The 26,203-nt window shown below is 41.6% G+C and overlaps 2 protein-coding genes across 7 annotated transcripts; both read right to left on the bottom strand.

Moving 5' to 3' along the window:
• Nucleotides 1-1,608: 1,608 nt before the first annotated feature.
• Nucleotides 1,609-3,921, bottom strand: LOC143179003 (uncharacterized). Its single transcript, XM_076377965.1, has 2 exons — nucleotides 1,847-3,921; nucleotides 1,609-1,734 (listed from the first exon to the last, which is right to left on the bottom strand). The coding sequence occupies exon 1, from the start codon at nucleotides 3,675-3,677 to the stop codon at nucleotides 1,869-1,871; it is 1,809 nt and encodes a 602-aa protein (XP_076234080.1). The 5' UTR covers nucleotides 3,678-3,921; the 3' UTR covers nucleotides 1,609-1,734; nucleotides 1,847-1,868.
• A 7-nt stretch (nucleotides 3,922-3,928) lies between these two features.
• Nucleotides 3,929-26,045, bottom strand: LOC143179002 (uncharacterized). 6 transcript variants are annotated; one of them, XM_076377960.1, is made up of 14 exons: nucleotides 25,054-25,201; nucleotides 18,773-19,040; nucleotides 13,581-13,678; nucleotides 11,573-11,725; nucleotides 7,083-7,208; nucleotides 6,465-6,704; nucleotides 6,142-6,270; nucleotides 5,833-5,962; nucleotides 5,147-5,269; nucleotides 4,987-5,076; nucleotides 4,791-4,914; nucleotides 4,514-4,732; nucleotides 4,344-4,435; nucleotides 3,929-4,169 (listed from the first exon to the last, which is right to left on the bottom strand). In XM_076377960.1, exons 2-14 carry the CDS (start codon nucleotides 19,037-19,039, stop codon nucleotides 4,029-4,031), a joined length of 1,932 nt encoding a protein of 643 aa, XP_076234075.1. In that variant the 5' UTR covers nucleotide 19,040; nucleotides 25,054-25,201; the 3' UTR covers nucleotides 3,929-4,028. The 6 variants fall into 6 exon arrangements, with proteins under 6 accessions (XP_076234075.1, XP_076234074.1, XP_076234078.1 ...); XM_076377959.1 differs by lacking the exon at nucleotides 25,054-25,201 and adding an exon at nucleotides 23,617-23,734; XM_076377963.1 differs by lacking the exons at nucleotides 18,773-19,040; nucleotides 25,054-25,201 and adding an exon at nucleotides 25,995-26,045.
• Between the last annotated feature and the right edge of the window lie 158 nt (nucleotides 26,046-26,203).

Below are 26,203 nucleotides of genomic sequence, written 5' to 3'. Positions count from 1 at the left end.
TTGTATAATCAGCAAATATATAAGATCCTCTCGTATTGGTATGCAATAAAGTTACATGTGTCTCTCAATATGTCCTTCAATTATATATAATATTCGTGTCTTGTTTTTTAATGGTTACAATACAACAATAGACCAGAAATAAATGACTATTATTCTTAACTTTCTTTTGTGATTTTATTGTATTGTGCATTTTGCAGAGCCTTGCGAGGTTCTAATGACGTGAGTAGAGTCAGTGTTGTACGCGCCTACTGATGCTTATAGAAGCAATGTTGACTGATTACGCTATCTTCTGGCGCCGGAACGAGAAAAATAATGTAAGTATCGTTTTATTTTATTAGAATTTTAGCTTAAATTTATGAATTAGTGTTTTGAATTTGAATATTTGGAAAGTGATTTTCTAGTTTGTTTATTTATTTTATTTCTTTGATTTCAGGCCCAGCAGACACCCCCTGGGTAATTCGTCGAGCTGCCTTCATCCCGTGGGTGTTAAGGTAATGCATGTTTATGGTTTCTCCAATTACTCAATTGTATTTTGGTAGTTCTCAGATGTGTGTGACAGTGTATACATATTGAACTCACACTTCTTAAAAATTAAATACACTTTATATATTTTCATATTGATTACATTTTATGTATATATATAATTTCTTTCGTCATATAGTAAATGACATACATAAGGAAACTAGTAGCTTCATTCTAATAATAAACAGTAACTAGACTCACATTCATGACCGTAATACAACATTCATACATTATTTACGACATCATAATGTCACACCAATTTTGTCTCTCAGTATTATGATATTATAATATTATAGTGGTACGTATACATTATTACATAATCTAATATTTATACGAAAAACTAGTCCTTCGCTGTATAATTTTATGAACAGATAACAAAGTTACTTTTTCCATCTGCATTCACACGTGAATCTCATTGATGACTAGTATCGTAAAGAAATTGAAAATTTTCAGTACGTATATATGATAGTATCATAATAGTACACTGCCACTGGCATCATTAACAAAAAAAAAAAACATGCAACTCGTATAGCTTCTATTTTTCATATGCAAAATCAATATAAATCTGAAACACTGATTTATGAATAATAATAAGAAAACAAAATTCTTATAAAATTCATTAGCTGCGTATATTTACTATTATTTTATATATAACAGTAAATATTTAGGAATAAGCACAACAGAATATAACTCGAATATTTACACAGTAGCTTATTCTAATACAAAAACAATTGTTCTTCGGCTTGCATCGAATGAAAAATAATGCACTGAGATCCAGAAGTCATCATAAATATATGTATATACGTATATAGATAGATATTACTCCTTTCATTCTGCAAATCTCTACATCGATTATAATTCATGTTATATATACACAACAATAATGAGAAAATATTTTTCATATCGGGCATGTCAATCTTCATTATCTTGATCGTGAGGTTTACTTTAGGCTAGTCGAACTGTTTTCTATTACATGGTCCATGTGTTCCACAACTAAAGCGAAAATATCGTGTTTGTAATTAAATTCGTATCATTTTACTGGTTTAAGTACAGAACGTAAAAATTCTTCTTTTTTTGTACAAATACCTCGCTGTTCCAATTTGTAAATTACTGTTTAACTCGAACAAATTTCTTCTTTGATATCCTTCTATTACTTTCTCAATTTCTGGATTCTATCAATGTTGTTTGCTCGATTTCAATCAGGGATCGTTTCTGAAAGAATTTCAAGAAATTGTGTTATTCAATACATTTTGAAAGCGAACTTGGGACCAATATATACGAAAACTGTTTCATTCTCGACAATAGTTACACGAAGAATATTTACATCACATACGACCCTCGATCTTTTAAATGGACGTAGAGTCATCGGAGTCCGTGTCGTCGCAATCGTTTCCATACAGTCCATGAATCTCTCCGTCAGTCCAATTGTTGTTCTCCACCTTCACCTCGTACTTATTTTCATGAGCGTTGGTCGAGGACACGATCCTCACGTACGTATTCTTCATGTTCTTCAACTCAGATTGTATGCTAGTGTTCCTCAGCATTGGACTTCTGTCCCCGCTGCTCACTGACTTCGAGCGCACTTTTTGCGTGGCCTTTTCGCTTTCCAAAGATTCCAAGGAGCTCTTCCTTCGACTCCTCTTCTTATTCTTCTCCTTATTACATGTCATCTCATTATTACCCATCACTTTTCTCCCAATTTTCGGACTTTCGTTCTCTAAATACTTTCTGATCCATTTTGGAGTATCGTTCGAATAAGAAGACTTCTTCGTGTACTTTGGATTAGCCATTATCATCGGCACATCAGTTTCTATTACCGTCGTGATCACTTGTTCATTCTCGTCGAAATTACTTTCCAAAAACTTCTTCTTCGGCAAGGCAGACATATTTAATTTACCTAGCACTGTGTTACCCTCCTCTGCGGTCTCATACGTATACGAATAATGCTTCTGAATGTGTTTCGGCTCATCGACGATGTTAACAACAGTCTTCGACCTCGAGATCTCATTCTTCCTGTTCTCCTCTTTCTCGTCCTTACGAAATCGTTCCAAGGCCTCTTCGAACAGATGCTTCGGCGACATCTTCTCGAAGTCGAAAGGCTTGATCGGTGAAATGATGCCGTACCTGATATTCCCAGTAATGCTATGCCTCTGTCTAGTCGGTGGATCAAGCAACCGACGCAGACTCGAGTTCCTTATTTCAGGCACTGACATCCTCTCTCTATTAGGAACCGGTGAGACCGATCGAAATCTTGACGTTGTCTTCTGCTGCGTGATCGTCTTCTGCGTCATTGTCGACATGAAGGACGAATTTTCAGGAATCTTCTTACTTAACTCAGTAGACAGAAGCTGTCTCTCATCTGCTGGTAATATAGGAGTGGTACTCGTCACGAGAACACTCTCAAGCCCTTCTCTCGTAGGACTCCTCAGCTTACCTCCAGGGACTCCTGTATGCTCCTCTATCTTCATCTGCTGATGTTCACTGATCGGTGAACTAGCAATCGGCAGTAGCCTAGACCGAGTGATATCCTGATTCCTCGTCAACTGGCTGTCCAAGCTGAACCTCTGCTTCGGCGTGCCAGCGATCAGCCTAAGATCGTTGTGAGTCTCTAGCTCTGGTATCGAGAACCTGTCTCGATTGAACTTCGTCACAGCAGACTCTTTCAAGTTCCTGTACTTAGAGCCAATGTCCAGCTGCGACAGACGATCTCTCTGGCTAGCGTGCAAGGCAGGAGTGAATCTCTTGTGCTTCATTGGCGGTGGGGAAGGCGATTGGAACACCATCGTGGGTAAATGTATTTCTTTGCCAATGGTCAGGCACGGTTGAGAGAGCCTCTGCTGGCCACGACCAGGATGATAGTCCCCAGTGACCAAAGTGGGCTGAGATAAGCGGTCCCTTTTCGCTGGGACGTCGTGACGCAATGCAAATCGTCGGACATCCGGTTGAGACAGCCTCGAGGAGCCTTGATCCATCGTCAAGCTTCCTCTAGAGCTTCCACCGAACCCTTGCACGCTGGGCGCTGATAGTCTCTCCGCTTCGTTGATGCTGTTGTCTCCAGAGGCTGCTCTGAGACTAGTGTAAGAGAGTCTACTACCACGGTTCATTCCAGCGAAGTTAATGCCGCTGAAACTGGAGTTCAGAATGGGCTGGGACATTCTTATACGACGATCAGGTGACCCACCAGATCTTCTATCGTAAGATATTAGAAGAGTAGGTAGATTCGGCTGGGAATAACGACTTCGTTGGCTCGCTGGCGAATAACTGGGTGGACACGGTGTCGTCGAGTGGGTTCCCTCGTAGGTGGCTGAGTCCTGGGACTCGATGCTGGACTGTGATTGAGGGGGAGGCTTCACTGGGGTGATGTGAAGGTTTGGGTGGGACAGTCGATTCTTGCGACCTTGGCTAGGTTTCTTTAAGTGGTCGATGAGGTTTGGTTGTGAGAGGCGGATGTAGGGAGTGCGGGGTTTGTTCAGGTACCAGAGGTCCCGGCGGGAGTACGGCTCGCATCAGAGGGTGCCCTCCTCTCTTAGACGGCGTATGAAAACTGGTCGTACATCCTCGAAAAACGAAGGCAAGTCCAACTCTGCTGCACGAGCAATTCCACCGTCTTTGCATTCTAGCCAGTAGGTGTCCATTAAGCCTTTGCCCTAGTAAAATTGAAGATGTTAGAGTATTGCACTTAAACCATTAAGGTCTAAAGTGGGGTAAATGGAATATTTCATCTGCTATTTATTACTATTATTTTCTTTTTACCATATTACTATGGTAAAAGGATTACTATGTATATGCAAGAAAAATCTGAAACTTCTCTAAGTGATTACTTTCACGTCCACTAATCCACGATGTGCGATTTTAAAGCCTCCCACGGCGTCCAAAGCTTTCTTCATCTCTAGACTAATGTGTATTCGCAGAGCTGTGCTCAAAGAGAACAAATATTTCAATAACCAGTTTCCAAAGCTGATTTATGCTATTAGTCACAGTAAAAAAGTACCTTCTCCAGTCGATTCCATGCGACTGGCCGTATTAACTGTGTCTCCAAAGAGACAGTAACGAGGCATTTTGCTTCCAACGATTCCAGCGACTACAGGGCCTGTGTGAGCTCCGCTTCGTATTTGAAGCCGTTCTCCTGGTCTCTTTGGTACTTGGAATACCGACGACGCTGCTAGGAGATCCAGGGCCATTGTTGCGATCTCCGAAACGTGTTTATCCCCTGCAACAGCGGGCACAGTCACTACAACTTTTACAATACGACAGAAAGGAATTGTTACCATTCCTGACTGGTAAGCCAGAGGCAACCATGTAAGAATCGCCAATCGTTTCCACTTTGTACACGTCGTAACATTCGAGGCGAGCATCGAACAGTTTGTAGATCGAATTCAGGAACGTTACTACCTGAAATTTAGCGACGAATTAAAGTATCGAACGAAGGGAATTTTTTCCAAGTTACGTGGGACAGAAGTTTACTTCTAGGGGAGTGTTCTCTGCAGCGATTTCGGTGAATCCAACGATGTCGCTGAAGTATACGGTTACTGCTTCGTAATACTCTGCTGGAACCTTCGAAATAAAGAGATATTTATATGTGAGTGAAACAGAATGAAATTGGAAGCCAGAGATATCGATTCACCTGTTGAGTTTGCTTCAGTTGTTGAGCTACGCTGGGTGGCAACATTTGGAACAGTAAAGTATCGCTCTTCCCCTTCTCTTGCTTCAGTTCTCGCGCCTTCTGCGCCAGATTCGCCGCGTACATCTACGATATTTATTAGAATTGATTAAAAATCTGTATTGAAGAGGGAGAATCGAGACCACACGATAGAACAACAATAAAAGTCTTCGATTTCATCGAATCTCCGCGTTCTGAGAGCGACGATGCAACTAAGGGAATTATACCGTCGAATTGAAATTCAATCGAAAGGAACGGAGCACGCATCGCTTAATTGGAACTGACGCTGCGGCTTCCGATTGAACGGTTTTCCATTTGCAAGATTAAAATAAAACCACACTCGAATCCCGCAACGCTGCAAGAATCTCTCCAAAAGAACCTCCTAAAATTCACTTTTCTTTAAATACCCAGTATCTGGAGATTCAATGAAGCTACTGCATTGCAAATTCTTCTAAAATCGTCTCAAATTTTTAAATTTTTGTAAAATATGTCTGACTTAGAACTTACTCTACTGTCGACGTGCATTAGCTAGGTCAAACACAGCGAAATAGGAATAATAAGCTCTGAACTTCTTAGACACAGAAAAATCAGTAGAATAACTCAATAACTGTCTGTACTGAATTCACCCTAAACGCCTCATTTTCACTCACCTGTATGGTAGCAACCGCGTTGCGTACCAATATTATAATAATAGGAGAAACAACCAACACTAGGACGACTATAGCTATTCCGGCAGCTTCCTTGTTGCTCGCGTCTTGCAAGGTTGAATTCACGTAATCCCTATTAAAATAAATTGCGGATTATCCTTCTCGAAGAAGTTTCAGCTTCTTAAACATTCATGTACCCGTTCCCTAGTTAACGTGGATTATGTGTAGCCACATGTAACTCGCGCAACTTGTACATATTTCCAAGCTCGATGGCTCGTAGATCCACGGAGCAATTCCATTAAGAAAATTTACCTTATCATGTGACGTAATTCTCGCTGAAGTTTGCGCAGCTCGTCCACGTAAGTTGCCATCGAATCGAAATAAGCGATCGCGTCGTCCACGCTCGGCTCCCTTTTCTGGTTCCGCAGGATTTCGTCACGTCTGCAAGCGCATACGTTTTCTGGATCATCCCCTATCCCTCTTTCCTCAAGCATTTCACGTGTCTACGGTTCAAACTTTTTAACTGGGTTCTAGCTGGCAGATCGAGGCTTTACATACTTTGGATTGCTCCTAGCGCACCGAGGCTAGAGATTTTGGGTGGATTTTCAAGTGTCTTTTGCATGCTGTTCGCGTACCTAGACTTAATTCTCCCATAGTCTGGCATACTGCGGGTGAGCTCCTCGTAAAAATGCTTGAGAGAAGGCACGTATGTGAGAGATCCGGTTAGGAGGTCACGTCCCAGGGCGTCGTGGCGTACGTAGCTGACGTAATTGTCCCCGACGAGGATTCCACGGCCAAAGTAATTGATCCCGTACACGGAGGAGATCCCGAGGCTCTCGATGCTCCTCAGAAGATTCTTAAACGCTATCAGATACCTGAAACGTGAAATCGAGGCGCTCTGTACGCGTGAGTCTCGAGTAAAAGAGGGATTAGATATAGATTCGAAATGCTTTTTTTAGGATTGAATTAATCTTTAGCGAAGCCCATATTAAAATATTCCTTACTCATTGACAGACTTTTATAAAAAATAACTAAGCGTTTTCAATCCTTGAGCCAATGTAAGCGACGAAACTCTATAGTAACAGAACAGACTTTCCAAAAAAGAACCACAATAAATCGAAAATAATTTCTTTTCTTGAATATCTGCAGAAATTTATTTGACTAGCTACACAAAAAAGTGAGACTCTTAAAGGGTAAGGGCTACGACTATAGCTCCCCCTCAATCCAGGCTCGCTTCTCTTTCATGTCTTCACCTCCAAACACCGCTGTTATCTGTCTCCTTGATCTGATTAGTTAGATGGTCCAGCATCGCTGCGTTCACGCTCGTGTACCAAGCCATCACCTCGATTATGCTGCTCTCCTCCGAGCTTATCTTCTGCCTGCGAAACGACAAACTTTGTAATCGGAGGAAACAGGCTATCGATACGCCGTGAATTGATTTCTTCCCGAGAGCTACGGAATTAGTTTCTCCCAGCCACTTTTGCGTTCAATTATGGGCGAAAAGATGGAGATAGAATACAGAATTCTCGAGGTATAAGCTTCTTTAAAATAGACAAACTTTGCTTTTATGCACTCTCGCTTAAAAGAAGTGTCAAGTAGGTACTATATTTGTAATTGTAAAACAAAATAGCAAAAGTCCCTACATTTTTATGTTTGAGTTATTGGCACTTGAAATTTGTACCCCAATAAAATTCTTCATCATGGAAAGGTTCTACAAATTCAATTTTCTTCAGCTAAAAGTACAAATTCTATCTCATAGATTACAATCTGAATATAAATTCGAATTTTTGAAGAACACGACTTATGGCATTTTATCTTACAGCCATGCAGAAAAAACTGATTTCTTCTTGTTTTAACAAGAGGAGAGGCTTTTATAATGGTAGCAGACTTTCAGTGACTCGATCGAAAGGGAGCATCGATGACGATTTTGTTGTATCAGGCCGTGGCGGAGTGGTTCAATCGAGTTGACAGAAAATCGACCTAAACGCCGTATCGAGCCAGCTTTTAGCTGAAGACACGATAGTCTGAGCGACAAAGAGACCTAGACGAGAGGGTTGGAGGGAGGGAGACTGGCAGAGGGGTCTAAAAATATTGTCTACTGCTCCAAATGGGCGATCACGCGCTCATGTGTGACAACCTCATCCATTGCTCATAAAGGTGGTTCGACAGGGAAGGCCGATACGCGACAGAGAAAAAAAGAGAGGTACAATTTCTTTGAGGGGGTTCGAGGGGGTTCATGAGCATCGTGGAGCAATTAGGATATGAAATTTCAGCATTTCCTCTTTCGTTCCTTCGTTCCTTAAGCAGCAGACTATCGATTCAAGCCCAGGGATCCCACTTTTTTATAAACCGCAGGGTAAAAACTTCCACAAAGTTTCTAAATCAGACACATCGATTCTTTCTAAATAAGCGACTGCTAGCATTCTACAAGGTGTTTCTAAAAAGGTGTGGCATTTTTGGAGGGTATGTTCTAGACACTAGAACAGCGAAAAATATTTATGAAGCTGGTATTCTTTTATGTGCACATGAACTTTTCTCATTGTCTTCATGTCTGTAACCTACCTTCAAAAAATATCCCACATGTTTAGAAACACCCTGTACAGTGCACACACCTCAGACTATGTGTCTACCTAAAAGTATCTCGAATTGCCCTTGAGTACGAAATTTACCAATGCACAAATTATAGAGAAGACTCTCGAGAGCAAGTATCTTAAAAAATTCTCAAGTGGACAAAACCCTTCGCAAGACTCCACCAAGAGCAACTCACGAAAGCTACTTCCACAGATAGCCAAAACTTGCGATGGACGAAAAAGAAAGCGCATAAAAGATTCACAAGGGAAGCAATCTCGATTAAAGTTCCGCCCCATGAAAGTTCCTCCGCGACAGACCAGCCGACATTTCGCGTGCACCAATTAGATTTAGAAAGCCGCAAAGTGGAGGCTCGGAGGACCCAGTGCAACAAGTACGCGGCGATAGTTCGATTGTTTCTGCATTGGCTGGCAACACAGAGACGCCACGAAACGAGGGCCATTAGGTCCGTTAATTGGGCGAAATGAAACGAGGCCTGGGTCACAGAGGCCCGTTAGAGCGTCGAAAGTAATCAGCTGGATAGGTTTGTGCGCTAATTAATTCAGTCGGCGGCCGATCGATCGTGCTGGAAGATTAATAAACCGCCAGGAATCGAATCGGTTTTATGTCGTTCGCGATGGGATCTCTAGTCAACACGTGCCCGCTCCTTCGTCTCGTCCTCGTCTTCAGCTGCGCATATCTTGCTGGTGGAAGGCGAAGAGGATTGTTAGCGGCTTGTTATAGGCGCTCCCGCTGACAGAAATGCGTCCCATTGTCTGACACGCGTTCGATCGATGGAGGATTTCCTATAAAGAATCTAACGCTTGCTCGCTTCGCTGCCGATTCGATACGTGGCGACCCTTGAGGGAACCGCCTGAGAGATAATCAAGGGTGTATGATAGGAAAGGAAGGGTTGAAGAGTCGAGGGTTAAGACAGTTGTGTCGCCGATGTCTCTGACTTTGTTTCATGCATGAGAGGGGCTGGACAGTGCTCCAATGCCAATGACACACGCGTGTATGGAAAATATCCATCATATTAATGGGACACTCCTTGTAATTTGCATGAAGCAGGAGGGGCCTTAATTAGCCTGTTGTGTCATCTCTTGTGTGATATGATAGAAATCGTGAGCAGGGATTGCTCTTCCATTAGTGTTCCTCGAAAACTACTAGTATTTCTTCTTTTGCTAAAAAAGTAGTCATTGTCTGAATACGCAGACTTTTTAATTAATTTATATATTTTTTCAATCCAAGGAAAATAGGTTGAAATAGAGTTTACTAGTGGAAGGAGCTACAAGTGGGGCTTGGAAGGCAACAGGTTAAGAATCATGCTGTATATTTTCGCGAATCGACGACTATGCCAGTTTCACCGATAACGAGGTAGAATTTTGAAGCGAGGAGTGCTCTGTATTGTCTGCATCGATACTTCCAGCTGATATCGATTTTATCGGGTATACGTGCCCTGATGACCAGACTCGTTCTCGTTTTCAATTTGACCAAATGAAAAACGTGCCTCTTGCAAATATTCCAGATCGAAGCACATTAATATTGTTTTCCCCCGTTTGTCCTATTTTCCTGTTGTCTTGCTTGCAACGCGAAACACGTTCGATCACTCTTTTTCCCATGCATCAACGAGTTTGACGCGAACATGGCGATACCCTCGACCTGCTCCCCATCATTGAGAAGGAAAAATTGACGGATTTTTGACGTACTGATTTTTGAGTACCTACTCCTTCTATCTGTTACACGATGGCTTTGATAGAATTATGCTCTCGTTACATAGGTATTTTTATATCAAATCGATCGATGGGACAAGAGGAACATGATAGTGCTCTTATGTAGACACCTGTCGATTACTTGTTGAATCTTCTGCTATTATTTTGTTACAGTACATGTTACTATGTGCATTGCAACAATTTAGCTTAGGATTTCTCAACCCTTATTGACTTATGACTTTCTTTCTAGCTTCTCTATAGTACCTGTCCCCATTTCTTTCTTTTGAGAAAAGCCATCTTCTTTTATTCCGCCTGCAGCCGAGTAAAAAATTATCTACCGAAAAATTCAATCTAGGGATGAGAAAGTAGAGACTCTGCTCTTTAAAAAGAGTCCAGACTTACTTCTGTACGACTTTTCTTTGCAAAGTTACAGCAGCTTAAATATCGACAATTTTCGATCCAAAATTTCGATAGGGTCTGATCCCCAGTAAAATCAACTATTGAAGAGATTATTAATTTTGTTCCTGAAATTCTTCAATTCCTAACTTAGTTTACACCTAAAAGCTATACCATTCGAATAGTAGTTTTAAACAGGTATAACTAAAAGCTTCAGAAAGTGAAGAGAAGGTTAAAGCATCGCGGAGGACTTTTTACATAAACCAAGATCAAAGCCTTCAACGAAATTCACCAAGTTTCTTTCAAAGATCCATTTTAACTGTCTTGGGTATCTTGATACTTAGTTTCACAAACCAAAAGCTCAACTCGCGAAAAGCCCGAAGAGAAAAGTTCTCGTTGCATTAACTGGGAGAGGCTCGCGGTCGAGGAAAATTCTCCACTTCGAGGCTGAATGGAAATTCAACAAGTGTCGGAACGAAGACTCGAGAGAATAAAGGGCTCTGCCCGTAACTTTCCACGCAACCGAGTGCTGCCTGGTCGAAGGGTGGCTCGAGGATTATCCGAACACATAAACGTCTTCCACCGAAACCTAAACTTCCTTTCCGTCGACCCCAAAACATTCGTCACTCTCCTAGCTCGGTTATTTGAACTTATGAACTCTTTACCCTACGCCATTACCCTCAACTCCTCACTCAGAACTCCAACCTGAGGAAATGAAGCATCCACGATTTTTGATAGTCAATTTTTCCCTTCAATATGAGGAAATGGAGCATCCACGATTTTTGAGAGTCAATTTTTCCCTTCAATATGAGGAAGTGGAGCATCCACGATTTTTTAGAGTCAATTTTTCTCTTCCACCTGGGAAAATGGGGCATCCATGATTTTTTCGAGTTGATTTTTCCCCCCAACTTGAAGAAATGAAACACCCACGGTTTTTCAGAGACGAGGGAACCGCGACGGCGATCGAAAAGGAATCGTCAGGCACACGAGGAATATTCTGACGTCATTAGCGCGTGAAACACGTGGTGTGTGAAGGGAGGTCGAGTATTTACCGATCGATCGGTTACCTGAAATCCTCGAGGCGTGCTTGGAAGGCCTCTTTGCTGACCACGTCATAGGTTTGCGTTTTGCTCTCGTCCCTCGGCACCGAGACCAGGGGCCACATAGTCATGTTATGAAGAGCTTGGTCGGTTATGGCGAACCTCTGCGTCAAGTTCGACCTTCAACAGGTGCAAGAGACCATGCTGCGTTAATTCTACGTCGATAAATTGGCGACGATGTTACTTCTTCACCCATTTCACGTACATACGCGTGCACACGTGACATATATAATCGAGGTGTTTTTTTTTTTTTTTTTTTTTTTTCGAAGGTATAGCGAAATTATTTTCCCAGAGAAAGTTTCATTGATGTTCCTCAGAGTTCTCCACAGGTCTATAAGAGAACTGAGGCGGAAGGGTCAGGTCAACGTGTTACGTCTCGCTGATCATACGGTTTTAATCGTTATCGCGAACCTTGAATTCACGAGCATTGATAATTCCTCGAGGGTGAATTAAACTACTCGCCGAAAGCAATAGGAACGATTTCGTTTAGCCGTTGGTCGTAATCATAACGCGTTAAAATGGATTTGTAGCCATGGTAAGCGGGAATTAGGCGGCGCTTAATTTCGTTCTGGCACGGTATTTGGAGCGAACTGCTCTCGTATTCCGTGACGCTTCTGGCTCGCTGAAATACCGGGGAGATCGTATTGCTTCGACGGTGTCTTGATTAGAGAACACCCTGTTGCCCATCTGTTTTCATTCAGCAGTACGGTAAAGGGTTCCTCCTCTACAGGGGAATGCTTTGTCGCTGAGTCACGTACCTCGAGAGATTTAGTGACTTTCGAAAACCAATAGCTAAATGAACTTTGCTGCAGCACCTTGCACGGCTCTTATCAATAAATAACATGCGATACGTTAGTGATAATAGGGTCAGTTGCTCTAACATGAAATATTGAATATCTATACAGTCAAGCTGCTATATGTCACCCTAGGGTCCTTGTCTGGAATATGCTCCCATAATGTGATTTATAACAAGTTCCATACGTACATCCGCGATTCAAGGAGGGTAATTTATATTCCTTCTGAAAATATTATTGGTTACGTAGAAACATCTGACCTCAGCTTTCAGATAGGCTTTAGTCTAAAATTAGCCAATTTTGACTGACGATAACTCCGCGAAAAATCGTCGTAGGATCATGATCTTTTTTTTAAAGTAAGGTTTGGATCTTTTACTTTAAGATATCATGTCTCAATTTTACGTTTAATGCGCCCTTAGTACTGTGATCCCTTAAATCTGGGGACATATTTGTCATACTGAAAATTGCAAAGTTTGACGGAATGTAGGAAGGTGGTAAAATTTTTTTCGGTAATACGATTTACAGTAACATAAAATTCGAACCTTCCCCTTTAATTTAAAAAAAAGATCAAGTCCCTGCGATTTTTCTTCGCGAAGTTACAGCATTTTAAAGTAATCCTTGCATTTTGAAAAACTAGCACTTCCTTACAAAAAGGCAAAAATGCAAGGGTTATTTTAAAGTGCTGTAACTTCGCGAAAAAAAATCACAGCAACTTGATCTTTTTTTTAAATTAAAGAGGAAGGTTCAAACTTTATGCTACTGCAAATCGTATTACCAAAAAAAATTTTTTCAAGTCGGCACATACGGTCAAACTTTGCAATTTTTCACTTAACAAACATGCCCTCAGATTTAAGGGGATGCAGTGGTAAGGGTGCATTGAACCTAAAATCGAGACACAGCATCTTAAAGCAAAGATTTCAAGCTTTAATTTAAAAAAAAGATCATAATTTTACGATGATTTTTCGCGGAGTTATCGTCAGTCAAAAATAACTAATTTTTGCCTAAAATTTGTAATAGACGTATCAAGATATTGCAATAGCACCCAATAATAAAAAGGGTTTTATGTTAGAGCAACTTACACTAGAAGTAACTTTAGCTTAAAATCGTGTGACATCTCATACAATAAAGTAGTTTGACGATCTGCAAAAACTGTTAGCGTAGAGTTGTTTTTGCGGTAGTACCTCAGAGTGTTGCCATTAGTGTAGATAAAGAACGCAACCTCGGATCTTTCGAGCTGCATCCGCGTGACTACCTTCCCCAGGTCCGTGGCGATTGTCACCTGAAAGAAGATGAACATTGGATTAAAACAGGAATACTAAAAATACTCCTATATAATTATACATTTTATAAGATGCACAATGGTAGGGTGAGTTATCCCAACATAGAACACTTCTTACTTTTTATTTCTTCTATGTATAACCTAGCAGTCTCTAGATTCCCTAACACTCAGATACCTAATAATAAACGCCATAAATTAGACGTTTATCACGGTTACAATCTACTAGGGCGACTGACCTTAGAGTTTGCCCTAGTTGAAATACAGTTCGCTTCAAAACTGTTTCACTCGGGCGATTACGACATTACAAGTTATAATACATAGCCCATGTCTGGCTAATGGTGTCCTCAAGTCCCTGTGGGAGTTCCGAAAAGAGATGGAATTAATCGTAAGAGGCAAAAGGGACAGAAGGGACGATATGGAGTGACCAAACACTTCCTGCTTGTACTTCCAACTTCTGAGCACCTAAATGGCCTTCTATTATACTTGCGACAGCTTCTACGTCTCATCCTCCTATAGCCATTCCGATAATTATAGATCGCCTATCGCGGCAACACGTGCGAAAAGCGTAAAAGTGGAGTTAACGAGTCGCGGCTCTTTCCTCTGCGTTCTTTTTATACTTCCTGGTCTAATGAGAGGCTAAAATCGCAAGAGCTTAGTCCAATAGTGGAGTTTGAAAGTTCGTCAACTCTAATTGATATCCAATAAAATTGGTTCATGGCCCATTATCGTCGTGCTCGCGACAAACGCGTTCATCCATCCAGAGCAGGAAATATCAAACAAGATGATGTCCGTTTCACGCGTCTGGCCTAGTAACGCTTCATCTACTGCGCCAGAATTAATCACGACAGCGGATGCGTCCTGTGACCGAGCGGACTAACGACCACGGATTTTTAGGTCGCTTCGAAATAGAAAAACACATGCACTCTTTCATACTTTGTCACATTCTGTCCAACAGAACACAAGCGTTTTACTTTTTCTGCTTTGACGTGAAAATTAACTTCGTGGAAAATTTGAAAGACATACTGTTCAAAGGAAATGGATATATCCTTTTAGAGAAGTATTTTCTGTTATACCTAAAATTATTATTCTCAGTTTGTCCGATGCCTGTATCTCCTGAATAATGCACTGTTTTCCTCTTTGTACAATCCTAGCTTGAATTAACGCTTCCTCAAACTCTGAATCCCACAACAAAACCCTCGAAATCCTGTACATTTCCTCCGTCAGTTCAATTCTAGTTCGTAACTCGCTCGAATAGCAGCTTCGTCCCGCTTCAATGCTAGTTCAATAGTCCTAACGCAGTTGTAAGCCGAGCTTAGTCACAGTACACTGTAACTGTGCCACTTTAATAGTCCTCTTGGCGAACTTGTCTTCAGTGACAACGTGTGCTCTGTGCCAGCTCTTCGCAGCTTCTTTATTTGGCAATCTAGAACGTTCAGGAATAGAGCATCTTTTGTTGGTCGATTATTAAAATGAAATATGCAGTACGCGATCGTGTTAACTCCCAATCCTAGTTTTCGATTTTTAGTCCTTCATCGAGCTACTTCAATGCAATTGCGCTGCAACGCAACGAGAATACTGAAGCTCTGACAGAGAATTACAAAACGTGGAGTTTTGTTACAGAATATGTATTAATTTCGATCACTGTATTTTCATTTAAATTCTCAACAAATTAATGGAAATATTGTTCCCTTTTTAGAGGCAAAATTCTCGTATGAGTGGTTGATATGAAAATTATCGAGAAATTCGAATCAGTGGCGGCCCTTTCGCGACTGACCTCGATTCTTCGTTTTCCACTTCGTTGGCTCCTTTAATGCATAATCGCTTTCTCTAACGACGGATACGTTAAATTTCTGTTACGTTATTACGAGGCAAACGTCGGACAACTTTACACCCTTCGAAAATATCGATCTCCCTGGCCTGACGTCTCAAAGTTAAATTTCTTTCGTTTCACTGTGTCCTTTAGAGATACTCACTTTTGTCCTTTAGTTAACCCTCGTTTACTGGATCGTTCACACGTTTAAAAGTGAATTTGACGATCACGATATGACGATGTGTATTGGTCAGTGGATTCAAGGCGTTCAATATCGAGTTATCGATTCCAATCAATTTTATTTTTACTATGCGCCAACAAATGAAAACAATGTAACAGTAAAGAATGCAGCTTCGAGTGTAGTTCATATTTCGCGATAGCGCAATCGAGGAAGAGTCTATTCGAGAGCTTATTTCAAAGCAGATTGCCCTCTCACCTCGCGGGGAATTAAGATATGTTAATGAGATTTTGGATGACTCGTTGCTCCATTTCCGGGAATGCGCGTGGCAACGAACTCCGAGAGGAAGGGGAACAGGAGGAATTAGAATTAATAGAATAGTTTTTGTCCCCCGACTTCTTTCAGAGTAGACGACTTTTCTGCGATGTCGTCGAGATAAGTTTCCCCCTCAGGAAAATATTTGTCTTCCATGGAATGAGAAACGATTCGATTTAGCTACGGTTACCGATCGATTTATCAATTACGCCCTGTCGACGATGACATTCTACATTGCGATGTAAATAAGCTGCAATAACCGATTCTATTGTAGCACAATACACTGCTGGACAAAGACGAGCCAGCATTGTTTCATGAAACGATGAGTGTTTTTACCACGAGTCTTCGTACAAAATTCTGTTCACTGTCAGGAACAATACTCTGGTGTAGATAGATTTTTAATTAACAAAAGGACGACGATCAAGAGAAAGCGATTCGATTTACTGTAGGGACTAGTCTGGTCCACTGACTCTGTTTTTATTATTTTCAAACTCGATTCAGAATCAATTAGCTAAATAGGAAAGATTAAGGATGAAGGATAATACAAGTACTCTCTTTTGAAGCACAGTTAAACAATATTTATCCAAATCAATCGCCTATGCTTCTACTGTGACTGTAATTTCTTTACTGACTTCCCATCTATTAATATTTCGATGCTTCTAAAAAAAATTGCTAGCTACACTATCAATTTAGAAGCCTAGAGTATTTAAAGATACCTAGTCGAAACAAGATGAAGCTCGTTTCTCGCATGACTCGTGCCTTCTCGCCGCAGTCGTCAAAAATCGACCGTTTTGTCAACAAAGGGCTGATCGTTGCGTAAGCGAGCAGAAATGGTTAGGCAAAGAGGATTAACGTCCTTTAGTTCCACCCTGAGGGTCGAAAAAATTTCCATACCAGAATGAGGTGGTCGCGGCGCGTTCGACGGTGAACATTACGCGTAACCTACGGAGGGTGGGGACGAGGGGGGTCGATGGTGGTGGTGGATCAGATCGAAATTCATCGAAACGGGGTGTAGCCTCGAGTAGATCGGGCTCGATCTCGAGTTACTTGTTTGACGAGCACGGTGGCGTGGCAGCGCGAAAGGCGGAAAAAGAATCCACAGACGGACGCGCGTTCTCTTTCTGTCCTCTTGTCATCTTCATCGTCCTCCGTGTTTGCAGTCGATCGTAAGGCTGTCAAGAGTTTTATACCCGTTCGCGTTCCGAGTTCTGCCACGCCCATCATAATTAAAATCCATAGAAAAACTGGGCAAGAATCTCCTTCGCGGTTCGTAAGGCGAACCTGGCTCGATTGGCTCTCAGAGAGCTTCGGGGTTTTCTGTATAATTTAATTCATCGCGAAGCATGAATGGGTGAAAGCAATTCTATCATATTATGTTATAGGTAATATTAACACCATATCGATTACGGATTAAAACTGATTTAATTTCAGGACGCGCTAAGAATATGGTTCGTTTTTTAAAGCATCTCTTATTTAGAAATATATTCAAATATTCAAATTTTTAAAAATTCAAATTCTTAAGTTTTAGAATTTTCAAATATTCAAATATTCCAATTTTCAAATATTCAAATATTTAAATAATCAAATTTTTAAAAATTCAAATTCTTAAGTTTTTGAATTTTCAAATATTCAAATCTTCGATTCCTTCGACAGAATTACGTAGAATATAATAAAAAACTTTCTTCTTATGCGCACCTCTCATGATTTCATCGACAATTTACAATCAGATTGGTTTCACACCCGACCTCGCCGATACCATTTTTACGAAACTTTTCTGCCGCCACTCTTTCTTTTTTCTCGATAGACCCATTGAAATCCTGAAATTCCGATAAATAACGATTTCCCGGGGTAACCCTCGTCGCGCAATAGGCAGGGTCGCGGCGATTTATGCGTGTAATTCGATGTAGGGGGAATCATTCGAACGTAAGCTATCGTCGAACGCAAATCGAAGGGCGATCGTTGTAAATCATAGACAGAGGGCGATCCGTTATCTTGATCTATGTTATGGGTGCAGGAGCGATCGAAGGAATGAAACGACACGGTGAGCAACGCATCGGGCACAGTGGAGAAAGGGACACGGTGCGTAGGTGTGGTAGATGTTTACTCATTCCTTCGTTACTTTTAGACGGTTCGTCGATCGATTGCCACTGAATTATACAAGTCCGACCTAATTACGTAGTTCACATAATTACGTGTAAGGGAAGAATACGCGGCAGGAAGCGTCGTTTGCCGATCCCGAGCGAAATCCCCAAGGGTTGCGAGGGAAACGTTTCCAAGGAACTGTCACGAGTGAATCGTCGACTGTTTTCTTGGTTTCAAGTCCCTTAACCCTCTTAGTGCCAAGGTACCATCCAACTATTGGAATTTTCAGCCATTGAAATTCTTGACTATTAAAATTATCGACTATTGGAATTCTGAAATATTGATCCTCGAATAGTGGTACCCTTCAATATTGGAACCCTCAAATATTAGAATTCTCAAATATTACTCTGAACAAAAGTACAACTTTCTCTTATTGGTACACTCTGCAAGAATTCCTCGCCACATAGAAAAGATTTTATTCACCACTAACAACAGTCGCAGAAGTACAGAATTTTTCTTCATGCTTGAAAATTAGGTAAATATTGGCCTGGCAATTCTTACTGTACCTCTGGTGTTAGGGGGTAGGCAGTAAAAGGGTTAAGCTCTGAAACGAAAGAAAACAAGAGACAGGGACTTCGAACAATACCATTTTCTACACCTTGTCCCACCCTCGTGTCTACTCTGTACGCTCCCCTAATCCTTGCGTTACCTGGGTCTCGATATCCGACACCTCCTGCCGGTAGATCAGGATGTCGTGGAGCGTGTTGGCAGTTTGAACGATCAACGCTAGGATCGGTATGAACGGCAGCACCAGCATTTGCAGCAACTGGATCCGACGTCCACGACGATGTGCAGGATCCGTAGCGCGAGCCCAGCAGGATTTCTTTCGGTGCGCCTTCGTCGCCGAGACATCGTCCGACGACAGGCTCCTCACCGAGCTCACTTCCGCCACGCACGAACCATTACGGGGTGACATGCTGAAATCATTCCGCCCTCCTCGGTGAATCTCATGCCGAAAGGGTTCGAAACAGCGTGATGGGTGAAAGAGATATAGTAAGGTACTTATGGCTCAAGTGTCCCCAGCGATATCCTTAAAGATAGAAGCTGGAAAATGTGTCTTTGACGCTCGTTGAAAGAGTGTTCAGGTTCTGAGGGTGTACTTGACCCCTTTAGATCTTTGATGTTAATATGGAACATTAATTAAGTGTATTATAATCCTTTCCTGTAAGTGATTTCAATTTTCAGATACTCGAAGCTTCAAATATTCAAGTTTTCGAATTTCTAAATATTTCAATTCAAAAATATTGCAAGTATTGGAATTCTTAAATATTGGAATTCCCAAGTATTGGAATCCTCAAGTATTGAAACTTTCAAATCTGTCGTTTCTTTAAAAGATAAATGTATGGAAATATTATAATAAGAAACACCCTCTTTTATATAGAGCACAACATACAATATAATTTTAAACTTCCTACCATAAGTTCCAGATGTCATACAAGATAACATACTAAACACATCGTTTTGTGTAACACTCTAAAGTTATGATACAAAGTTCCATATTACCCCATATAGAACGTTCTTAGAATCTTGTTATCTTCACTTTCGACAGTCTTCCGCCCTCACGACCTTTCTATATTTCTTCCAGTCCCTTACGACCGCCACGTTTCCCTGGATCGTAGTGCCACAATAACAACAACAATAATACAGTAACAATAACACTCGTACAAGTGGGATAACATAGTACACACTCATGGCTGAAAGCTTTTGTAACGATAACGATGCGAAGCCATGCGTGGGTGGGCGTGCGTGTACGCGTAACAAGAGAGGCAAGCATTGTAATTAAACTATGCGAGCTATTTTACACTTAACTACATTAAGAGGAGACTATTTACGCTCAACTGCACGGCGCGCAAGGGTCATTCTTTAACCGATTGAAAGTTAGACATACACTTAACCGATGAAAACTGTTTACCAGTTGGGCGTATCGCTGGCAAACAATATTTCGACCGAAATGTTTCCAATGATCCTCGACATTTCGAACTGCTCCAACATATTTTACACAGTCCACCGTCGACCTACTCTCGTTCCCTTCTCTACCGTCGATTTACCATTTGATTTGCCATTCCACAATTTTCCAATCACGAACAAAGACGTCGCGCTCTCCCAGTGGTTTCCTCTGTAATTCGCGCGAAAGGAGTGAAACAATCCAGCAAACGAATCGCGAAAACACAAGGTCTCTGGAACGAACGAGGGCCTTTGATGCACTCGTTCCTTGCTCGCCTAGCCGTGAAAAGAAATCAAACATCCAAAGAGAATCGAACGCCATCCAACCGTTGAATAGCAGCTGATTGTCGGAAGTATACGTTCAGGAGTAAATTAGTAAGCTCGTTCCTCGAGCCACTGACGAAACGCTAGCTATCGCGGCGATCCTCTTTTATTTTCGACCATTCTGACGGTAATCCCTCAAAGACGAGAAGCAAGGTTTACTTGAGAAACATTTCCCTCTAGTTCCTCTCCTGGTGAACCTTTCCATTCGATTAATTGGTAGCACCGAAAAGCAAGATTGTTTACATTCGCTTAAGGGTGCTAACGTGAGAGATGCTGGTGTCTGGCTTTCGTGTGCAGTTGCTCCAGAAATATAGTGTGGTCGTAAAATTAATCAAACAGTAAAATGAATGTGTTTGGGGGACTGGGATAAGTGATAGAAATGAAGTGATAGAAATGATAGAAATAATAATAATAATAGCTGAAGTGATAGAAACATTGCAAGATGAGGGCTTCTTGAGGAACCACGAGCACTTGTTATTATCTATTTATATTAGATGGCACTTCCACTTGGCGCCTCAATTTACTACGCTATACTTCTGGGCAAACTGTACAGGAGAACAAAGTGATACCTCTTGATGGTACACGTCACCAGCCTCAATGCAATAATCCAAGAGAAGACAAAGTTTGAAACAGTGGTTGGTCCCCTTCGACCGAACAATACCATCGAGCACCTTCCCTTTTCTTTCTCTAACTCCTGCCGAAATCAAATCTCTGGCGAAGGGGAAGTTCTCGTCCCGCTGCTGCATCACATTTACTCGAATTTTCTGGAACAATAGCGACGGTGTTTTATCGAGCTTAGGAAAATATTTGAGGGTTCCTATGGGACACTCGACCCAGTTTTATCGCAAATCGTGCATTATCCAGGCCATCGACTAAGCCTCAACAATTATACGGCTCTTTCCCTTAGGGTGATCTGACCCTCCTATAAATGTCGCCTCGTTATCAATAACTGTCGTCGTTAAATACTCTTGGCTGAAGTTTGCACATGTAGAAAATGTGTACATGAGCTATTCTGAACACTGCTCTTTGCGATTAAATATTGTTAAAAAGCGACGATTCAGACCTTCAAGCCTTAAGCAAAGCAAGAACCAGCAAACAAAGTTCAATGTGCATGGATGAATGCAAACGTGGACAATGAAAGAAATGAAATGAGCGCGCATTGTATATTAACGCGAGTGGATAGGAGGCTGTCACGCGATATTTTTTGTTGACACGGGCATGGATCTCCAGAGACCACAAGGAAGTCGAATTTACCTGCACGATTATGATACCTGTGCTGAGACATGAAGACCACAGGGGAAGAAATTGCTAAGTCCATTTTTCTCGATTTTTCCTAAAATTTAGAAGATGTGATTTACCAATTCTTCCCTATGAAATTATGGACACGAGAATGCCAGTAGTTGCACCCTCTTGAAAGAAGCTCGAAGAAGCAAACGCAGGAGAAAGTAAGCAGAACTGCTCGAAGATTGCTTCCTCTACTGAAATTTCATGTACAAACATGCGTGAAATCGGCGAAATTCTCCTGTGAATCTTGAAACTCTCTTCACGACAGAGAGCTTGGTTCAAAATCGAAGACTCATCCCACGCTTCAACTATCAGACACGCTCTTTCCCTGCGATCTTTATCAAGGAAATAGCCTAAGATTCGAAGAGCACTGTAGCAAACGACAGCAATTTGAGAGAAGAGTAGTCATGGTAGATATTTGTAGAAGCTGATGCAGCAGAGCTGGCACGTGTCACCACGATTTTCCCCTTCATCCTTTCGGTTACCATTGCCTCGACGTTCGGAGTAACGCGACGCAAACCGAGACCAGGTTGCAATTAATGAGCCACAGTAAGGCATGGTGGCGTCCCTCTGCTGTCCCATACTTGTCGCATCAGCCAACGTGCCATTAGATTATGCGCCGCCACTGTGCTGCTTTATTGCCGCGTTGCTGCACACGATGCAAAGGGAATCCATGTTGTTTAGAGGAACCACGTCACGGCTTCCTAATTGCTCGCGTCGTGACTACTCGTGACACGGATAGGGTCCTACAACGAGTACTTGAGAAGCCCCTAGAGAGGTGCAATTGTTATTTAAGGAGCTACATACCTTTGACGCAGTGAAAGAAAGGACTTTTTTCAGAAGTTATTTCAGAAAAACTACCCCATGAAGTGATTGATTTTTTTATTAAAAAGGAGTATAGAATCTGTAAAAAGAAATTACTTTCTGTCTGCACAATAACTCTGTCAAACTTCCATGTATTTAAGAAGCACCGAAGACAACTGCAATTTTTGTTTGACTAAAATTGCTATGCAAAGACTTAAGTCTTAATCTACTTCTAATCTTCGCCAAGTGGCAAGCTGCTACGATATATCTATTCTATACTCTGCGATGACGTCTATTTTCCTCTTATCCTCGATTTCTGTGACGTGTCACCAAACTGGAATTCATAAAACCCTCAGCACTTTCCACGAGCAGTTGCCAGAAGCGAGATAATCATAGACGATTGGTAACCAAACATTGTTCTGTCTATGTACATTACTCCAGCACGAAATTGAAACTGCAGAAAACATGGATTAACCCAGTCCAAGCAACGAAATTGGAAATTTGGGATGTCCGAAGAGCAGACGGTCATATCTATGAATCATCGATCGGTGGACTGATTAAACTGAAGCGATCACCTTATCAAGAATCTTGTAATCGCGAAACCGTTCGCTTCGGGGCTTCCCACGTACTCGTTTGTAAGGACCTCGTAGCTAAGCCGTATAATCATCAGGGAACCACGAACTCATAACAAAAGTAAGACACCAGGATCGCCTATATTCAGGCGCTGAAAAAAGTTTCTATAAAGCACCTCCAAAGAAAAACGAAACTAGCAAATACAGAATCTCTATTAAACGACCTAAAAAGATATAGAAACTCGGAGCAGTAACACATTCAGCAGAGAAAAACGACAGGACGTGGCAAGTAGAAAAAGAAGTAAAGACAGACCAGGAAAGTTTGCAGATCGATGGAGAAATGAGGGACCAGGGTCTACTTAATTCACCCTGGATAAGCTCGACAACCGCTGAAAAGTCATGAATCGTGCGGCGACCCCTGAAAGCATCGCGAAGAGGCTCGCAGCAGCATGGCGGCCGTTTCTAAAAAGCTGAAGCAACGAGCAGGTGTTGCACAGTTAGGCCCGTGCAACTGAACGATCGCCTAGCGAACGATATATCGCATGCAAACCCGAGATATACTCACTCGTTTTGTATGGTGAGCATGACTGCAGGGGCCACGGTGTCCACCCTCACCTCGCGCGATCTCTCGCGATTCGATGGATCCGACTTCGGGCCTGAATGGCTTAGGCACAACCAGGCGTATTATCTCATAGAGGAGGCTGCTCTCTCTGTCCATTCAGTCTCGATATAAAGGTACGCGGGGAAGGGGCTACCATAAAACCATCTCAATGGCAACGACTACAAATAATCTACCGACTGCAATCTTACGTACGTACATAGGATGGTGGACGTGCTGTCTCGCGAGCACGATTAAAATACGCTTAACACGAACTGCGATTTTAGTCCAGGGACCCGCGAGCTTTTCGCGTTATTATGCTCAGATCCCCTAATTAATGGAATACTCTTCTAATATGAGGCGCGTGCTTCTATGATTTTCGTAATTTTGAGGAATTCATTTTAATCGGTTCAAGTAACCTGCCGAAACAACGAAATTCTGGATCACCTGCACTGAAGTGCCCGCACACTGGAACGCCATTAGCTCTTCCGTAATTCGACTCGAGTGTACCTAAGTGGTCTTTTAAGTCTAACGTCTCGGAACAAAAAGTAATTGCGTGCTGCCTGCTGACGGAGTTTTTGCACCGGGGTAAATCGTCTTCGTGATGGATCGAGAATGCTCTGCGTTTGAGAAAACGGAAATATATGATAAGAGGAAGTACTTTTGACGAGGAAGGTCTTAAATACCTAACTATAATACGTTCCTAGGTAGCTTCGTATTATGTACTAGAAAAATACTTTGCAATATTAAGCTGGCTAGGGTCTAAAGTAGTCATATTCCTCAATTATCTGACAAATAGAAACATTTTCTTTAAATATTAGGAAATGGTTCTTTAATTACTTTAACAAGTCCTATAATAGAAAGGGAGAAGTACTTCAGACGAACTCTATCAAAAGCCGATTACTCTCACAAGTAGATATCCCTTTCATTGCCTAAGATTCTCTCCAGCTCATGCTAACTTATCCTAACTCAGGGTTTTGCGCCCTCTATGCAAACTTCTACAATCTCGATCTTGAATCGAGTCTTACAATGAGAATCGACATTTCACGCGCGAGATCCAAAAATTCGATACTCTGAGCCACGGAAAGGGGGGTGGTTTTCGAAGACACAACATGCACGATTCAATCCCAGCAGCCTTAATACTGTCCAAGTACGTACGTTAGTTGCATGCCGGAAAGAGAAGAAAAATAGAAAGGGAAAGTCTGGACCGAAGGGTCGATCACATCGATTCATGCGAATGAGAACAGAGTGGAGTGAGTTATCTGGAGTGGTCTCATGCTCGAACTTTCACGCGAGCGAATTTCGCGAAAAATTCGTGTCTCGAGGAGGCAAGAGAGTATGGTGTCCGTCAATACGAGGGGTCACGAACAACCGGCGTACATCAATAGAGAAAATTGCTCTTACGCGTGTTTAAACGAGGACCACGAGAGACACGTGGTGGAAGTCACGAGGACGTTCCTCTCGCGGCTAAATCTCTTCGTCTCCTTCGCTCTTTCCCTCCTGTTCTCTTTCTCCCACTCGACTCGAGACGTTCTTCCTTTACGTCCCTCTCTATCGTTACCTACGCGTTATACACAGATGTGCCGCTAATTATGAGAGTGATCTAAGTCAGAAAATAAGTCGAATTTATCACTTATTTTATAATGTAAATCGGAGCAATACCAAGTAAGTAATAAATTCAATTTTTTTATTTTTTTACTTAGATTACATTTACAATTATAGGCACACATATAGTGTTTCCTCGATATAGACTCGTGGCTCACTGACGAGAGTATAACGAAAGATATGATTCTGAACTCAAGCCATGCTCATGGTAGCTCACTTTCGCAATGCACGAAAATAGAACTCGTTCACTTCAAATACTATCGTGTTCTAGTGGATACGGCAACGAGCTTATAACGAGGGAATACTGTACATCACGTGATCACAGACGGTTCTATTTATTTGAGAATTCTTTTTCCCTGCTCCGATCTCGGTCGATAATCTCTGACGTTACAGACATGATGCAGGATAGATTTATCATTCGACTCAGTTTTTTTCTTCATGAAGGGGAACCCCCTCGTATTACCGATTCAGAATGGAATATGATAGCAACGCTAGAGGTGGATAGAACTAAAACTACAGACGGCAAGGAAAAGTGAAAAGGAGGAGAGTTTTGAATCACTGTTAACTAACTTCTAACTATAATTATTAAACTTCTCTCAATAATGAAATTACAGAAAATGTGTTTCACACAACTATCAGTAATCCTAGGTGTTTCGTAAAATCGGTACCTCAGCTTCTACTACACAAATCCATATTAAATAATAGATCTATCCTACACCTTGTTTAATTCATATACTAACTCGTTTTCGTTTCTTTTATTTTGATTCAACGATGCCTCGCGCGTTTCGAAACGAATTTAAGCGATTATTTTCTCTTCTCCTTCGCTTTCCTTGAATTTTGACCCCGATAAAGTTGAACAGAGCGAGTTTATACTCCTCTGCTTGCTGATCGACGATATAGGCTTGTCTTTTTTCGGTATTTTTATTTCGGTTGAAGTTCGACAGGCACC

This window comes from Calliopsis andreniformis, chromosome 5, assembly GCF_051401765.1.
Source record: "Calliopsis andreniformis isolate RMS-2024a chromosome 5, iyCalAndr_principal, whole genome shotgun sequence".
NCBI classification, from domain to species: Eukaryota; Metazoa; Arthropoda; class Insecta; order Hymenoptera; family Andrenidae; genus Calliopsis; species Calliopsis andreniformis.
This window is presented reverse-complemented; position numbering and strand designations above follow the sequence as displayed.